The sequence below is a fragment of the Sinocyclocheilus grahami genome, unplaced genomic scaffold (assembly GCF_001515645.1).
Source record: "Sinocyclocheilus grahami isolate Dianchi unplaced genomic scaffold, SAMN03320097.WGS_v1.1 scaffold266.1, whole genome shotgun sequence".
Taxonomy (NCBI): domain Eukaryota; kingdom Metazoa; phylum Chordata; class Actinopteri; order Cypriniformes; family Cyprinidae; genus Sinocyclocheilus; species Sinocyclocheilus grahami.
In genome coordinates, this window is record NW_015505445.1 from 233,232 (window position 1) to 238,027 (window position 4,796).

A 4,796-nucleotide genomic window follows, 5' to 3' on the forward strand; every position below is an offset into this window, starting at 1 on the left:
GGCTTCCCAAGACTGAACCTCCAGCCAATCAGAAAAGTGGGAAACCCCTTTCGGCAACCAGACAAGGAAGGGAACCCCGGACACAGGAACGCAAGTACCTCCAGATCCTAGCTGAACTGGTGAATTTAATATAAATTTTAACCTAATTGAGGAACTCAATGCGCGGGTTAATTAAGTGATTGATATATATTACATATTGCTGTAAACTTGGGATTTCACATTTTCATTCTCTTAAACTAATTATTTCTTCACTTTCTCTCTTTCTGCAACTTGTGAATGCGTGTGTTCATGTGTTAGATTAGTTTATATGTCTTTGATTTATCCAATAAAGCCTTATTTATATTAAGTATCTTGTGTTTTGTGCTCACAAGTTAATGTCTTAAACTGCCGATCTTGTTACAGTGCTAATTAATAGTGTTTTCACTATATTTTGGATATAAATATCCCTTGTAGAGTTGATGTCATACGGATCGTTCACTGAATCGCTGGCCGTCTCAGTGATCAGCCGTAAAACAGTGATTCTGTCCAAATGCCCTTACATATTATTGGTGGAGTTCCCTTTAAAATCTTAAATGATTCCCTTTGAGCTAAATTATTATCACTGTTTCCCTTACATACATATATAGGAAAGGACATGACATGTGGCCAAGTACGGTGTCCCATACTTGGAATTTGTACTCTGCATTTAACCCATCCAAGTGCACACACACAGCGGTGAGTAGTGAACAAACACGCACACCATGAACACACACCAGGAGCAGTGGGCAGCCAATGCTGCAGCGCCTGGGGAGCAGTTGGACCCTTGCTCAAGGGTCTCACCTCAGTCATGGTATTGAGGGTGGAGAGAGCACTGGACATTCACTCCCCCCACTGACAATTCCTGCCAGACCTGAGATTCCAACCTCACATTTTTGTTCCTGCATTAGCGTTCAATACACTAACTCTGTGACAAAGTCATTGCGACTCGGTTTCTTTTTTACTACGTTCAATAAACATCTGCACACTGCAGCAAGGGACTCTGGAAGTATTTGTGGATTTTCATATGTGCTTTTTTACCACCCGAAGCTGTGAACGACTTTGTGGTTTCACCATGGAACAACCGTGTGACCTGGGATTTCTCACGGAGGCTCGTTCGGGTTGGAAGGAGAGAAATGGGCAGAATCCTGTAAGGTTTCTCACACAGTGAGAAACGACCTAGCAGCTGAAGTGTTTGCAGGAGGGGGAATTGATGTATGATGTCCACACATCTGAAAGGTGATTTATATAAGTGCCCAGAAAGCCTGGGTATTGGCGCTCCCCGGGAGACAGGACCAGCTGTGAGAAAACCTCTTCATTCTGCAGATGAGATTGTGAGAAATGTGGCCGGGGGATCGCAGACTCTTGTTGGGGAACAGGAAATTGCACACCCTGCCATCAGCGCAGTGCATACATTAAGGAATCTGATTGAGGTGATGCAGTGTGAGGTCAGAGCATCTTTTTTCCCTCCCTCCATTTTTGGTGTTTACATACCTCATAGCCTGTTATCCGTCCTTTGCTGCCGCTTTGGTGGGCAGGTTCCCAGAATACCGCGATCTCAGACGCGGACAAACTGTGGGCCCAGACTCTGGGAGGAGCCACTGAAGGTTCTGTTAATGTCAGACATTTCAAAAATGAGGAAAGTAAGTGAAAAAAAACAGGTAATGAGAAGAGACAGTTTACAGGATTCATCCAACATCAGTCTCTAGTGCTTAAATGTACCACCTGTTTGCAAGAACTAATTGTGCTGTTAGCACACTTGCGAATAAAGAAATTACCATCAAAGTGCACTAACACAGCTGTAGAGGGAGTGTAATTACAACTTGAAATGCATCCATCAACTTTTGTCATCCCTAAACGATGTCCAATAATGCCCTTGCACAATTTGCATACAATCAACACAGAACACAAGCATATTAACCTTCATCTGCTGAATATACAATGACCACAGTGCTAAACGGTCCCTCTCCGATCTCATTGTATACGCCGACTTTTACTTCAAACTGAGTGAGTGGCAGAAAAGTATCATTTTTATAAATGTATCGTGATGCATCTGCCGAGGCCAACACGCTCTGTTTCCATGTTGTGGTGCCAAGGGGACGAAATGCCACCACATATCCAAACTTTTCTCCATTTTGTAGCTCCTCCGGCACAGGCTGTGAGAAAAGAATATAATAATTTAATAATGTAATGTGATTCAATAAAGAAAGTCACTTGTTTCGTTACTTAATAAAATAGTGCTTTTACATTTACACATTTGGCAGACACTTTCATCCAAATCACCTTAAATGGCTTTAATGATGGAAAGAACTACAATCCCATTAAGCATTTTGTTTGTTACAAAATATGCATACAAATATTTAATATTACAAAGATTTAAATACTAAAATATATATAGATTTTTTTTCTAGAATCTGATCAAATCATGTTTAACAGCAGAATTTGTGATGAAAAACTACATTACCCAGAATTAGAATTGCAGAAAATTCCAACAATCATATAGTCTTGTCCAGCAAATCATGCCAAAAAAAGCTTCTCTCTTGGTGCACCATGAGTGACATACTGTAATAAATTCGGTATCCCTATACTCTCAAAATACCTAAATAATTGTGTGTGTGTATATACTGTATGCATGTATACATATAAACAGATAATCAACAGCTTTATATTTCTCCATTGTTTTATGAAATTGTAGCTCTATGCTTCATGGGACTGTAGTTCTTTCCTTCACTAAGTCTTTAAGTACACAGTCTTGTACCTTTATCTATTTGTCTAATTTTCAAATACATTGTTGCTACGTTTATAATGTTGTATTCTCATTGTAGCTGGTTGGTTTAGTTCACAGCTTATGCTTAAACAGAGACTCTTTACAAATTCCTATGAAAAAAAAAAAACGTCCAGATTCAACAATGCTGAAAAAGTGGGTGGGCACTAATGCACTATATTAGCGTGCTTGTAACACCACTCAACCAATCAGATTCAAGCACAAGAGCTAACTCTATGAGTAATTTTATCATCATAACCAATGCTTTGAAAAAACAATAGCAAGCTCTGTTCTCCTCAACGAGTCCTGTGATTTGAGGCGTCACTCATGCCTGTAGCACAAACGACGTGGGGCGATTTACAAAGCTTCATAGGGTAATAGGGTTGTTCACAGTATAAGCAATAATATTAGTCCCTCAAAAATGCACTAAAGGAAATCATTCAGCTGACATGGCGTTACATTACTGCAAGCTGACAAGTAATTTTCCGTGGTAGGTTTACATTGTTACTTCCATAATCTGAAATCCACAGAATATAAGTAAATAAATTTGACAGATTTAAGCACAACTGTGTCAGTCAAGAAACCTCTAGACTTAGTGAAAAATGTGCCGTATTTTGAAAGTAATGCTGTATTTAAACACACCACTGAATATCTGTCGTGACAGCCGGTGAGATTACGAGAAAGCCATTGATAAATACTGTGTCAGTCAAGAAACCTCTAGACTTAGTGAAAAATGTGCCGTATTTTGAAAGTAATACTGTATTTAAACACACCACTGAATATCTGTCGTGACAGCCGGTGAGATTACGAGAAAGCCATTGATAAACATTGTCATTTCTGGTTTTACAGATTTACTGGTATGAAAGCTGTCTCATATCTGCGTCTTCATTATGATTTACATACCAGAGGGAGCAATCCCACTGAGGCAAAGAGCAAAGACGACAACGCTTTACCTTTTAATTAAACCTTGTCTAATTTAAGCCATGTCACCATGGAGAATTCCCTCAGAATCCGATTCACAAGAGAAGACTGATTTGAAAACGCTCCTGTCACAATAAAGATGCAGAGCTCACCTCCCAAACAATCACGAGTTCGCCTCGGCTTCCTCCCCCTCCACTCACGTTAGCTGAGGCGACTTCAGGACCTGCCAGCCAAAACAGAGAACAGACAACAGAACAGACGAAACGGGATTTATACCTGTGGGATTGGCAGCAAATCCGAACACTTCCTTTCCATGAGGTGTGGTTCAGTGGTCTTTTCAAAATGGTTCAAAGAATCTGAATGAGGTAGAATGTAACAACCTGCAGAATTTTCAGTTTCCTGGTGAAAAATGGTTGTCTGGTCTTAGCCTGTCTCTCAGCCTGGTTTTAGTGTTGTTTTGTGCACTTTTTAGTTGAACACCAGCTTGGCCAGGGTCGGAGACCAGTTAGACCAACTAAACCAATTTAGGACTAGCAAATCGAACCAGTTCAAGCTAGTTTAAGATGTTTTAATGTAATGTGCATATAATGAATAATTACGTATTTGCATTTGTTTTTTTAGTATGTGCTGGTTTATTTTGTAGTATATATATATATATATATATATATATATATATACACAGGTGCATCTCAATAAATTAGAATGTCGTGGAAAAGTTCATTTATTTCAGTAATTCAACTCAAATTGTGAAACTCGTGTATTAAATAAATTCAATGCACACAGACTGAAGTAGTTTAAGTCTTTGGTTCTTTTAATGGCGATGATTTTGGCTCACATTTAACAAAAACCCACCAATTCACTATCTCAACAAATTAGAATACTTCATAAGACCAATAAAAAAACATTTTTAGTGAATTGCTGGCCTTCTGGAAAGTATGTTCATTTACTGTACTCAATGTCCTCAATACTTGGTAGGGGCTCCTTTTGCTTTAATTACTGCCTCAATTCGGCGTGGCATGGAGGTGATCAGTTTGTGGCACTGCTGAGGTGGTATGGAAGCCCAGGTTTCTTTGACAGTGGCCTTCAGCTCATCTGC

The 4,796-nt window shown here is 39.4% G+C and overlaps 1 protein-coding gene across 1 annotated transcript in view; it reads right to left on the reverse strand.

Moving 5' to 3' along the window:
• The window catches only part of LOC107599424 (contactin-4-like), a 34,944-nt gene that overhangs the window by 6,681 nt on the left and 23,467 nt on the right, over positions 1 to 4,796 (reverse strand). Inside the window, exons 13-15 of the mRNA XM_016291006.1 lie at positions 3,853 to 3,923; positions 1,937 to 2,171; positions 1,510 to 1,625 (exon numbers count right to left, since the gene is read on the reverse strand). Coding sequence (XP_016146492.1) covers positions 1,510 to 1,625; positions 1,937 to 2,171; positions 3,853 to 3,923 — 422 coding nt within the window. The remainder of the gene's footprint in view (positions 1 to 1,509; positions 1,626 to 1,936; positions 2,172 to 3,852; positions 3,924 to 4,796) is intronic.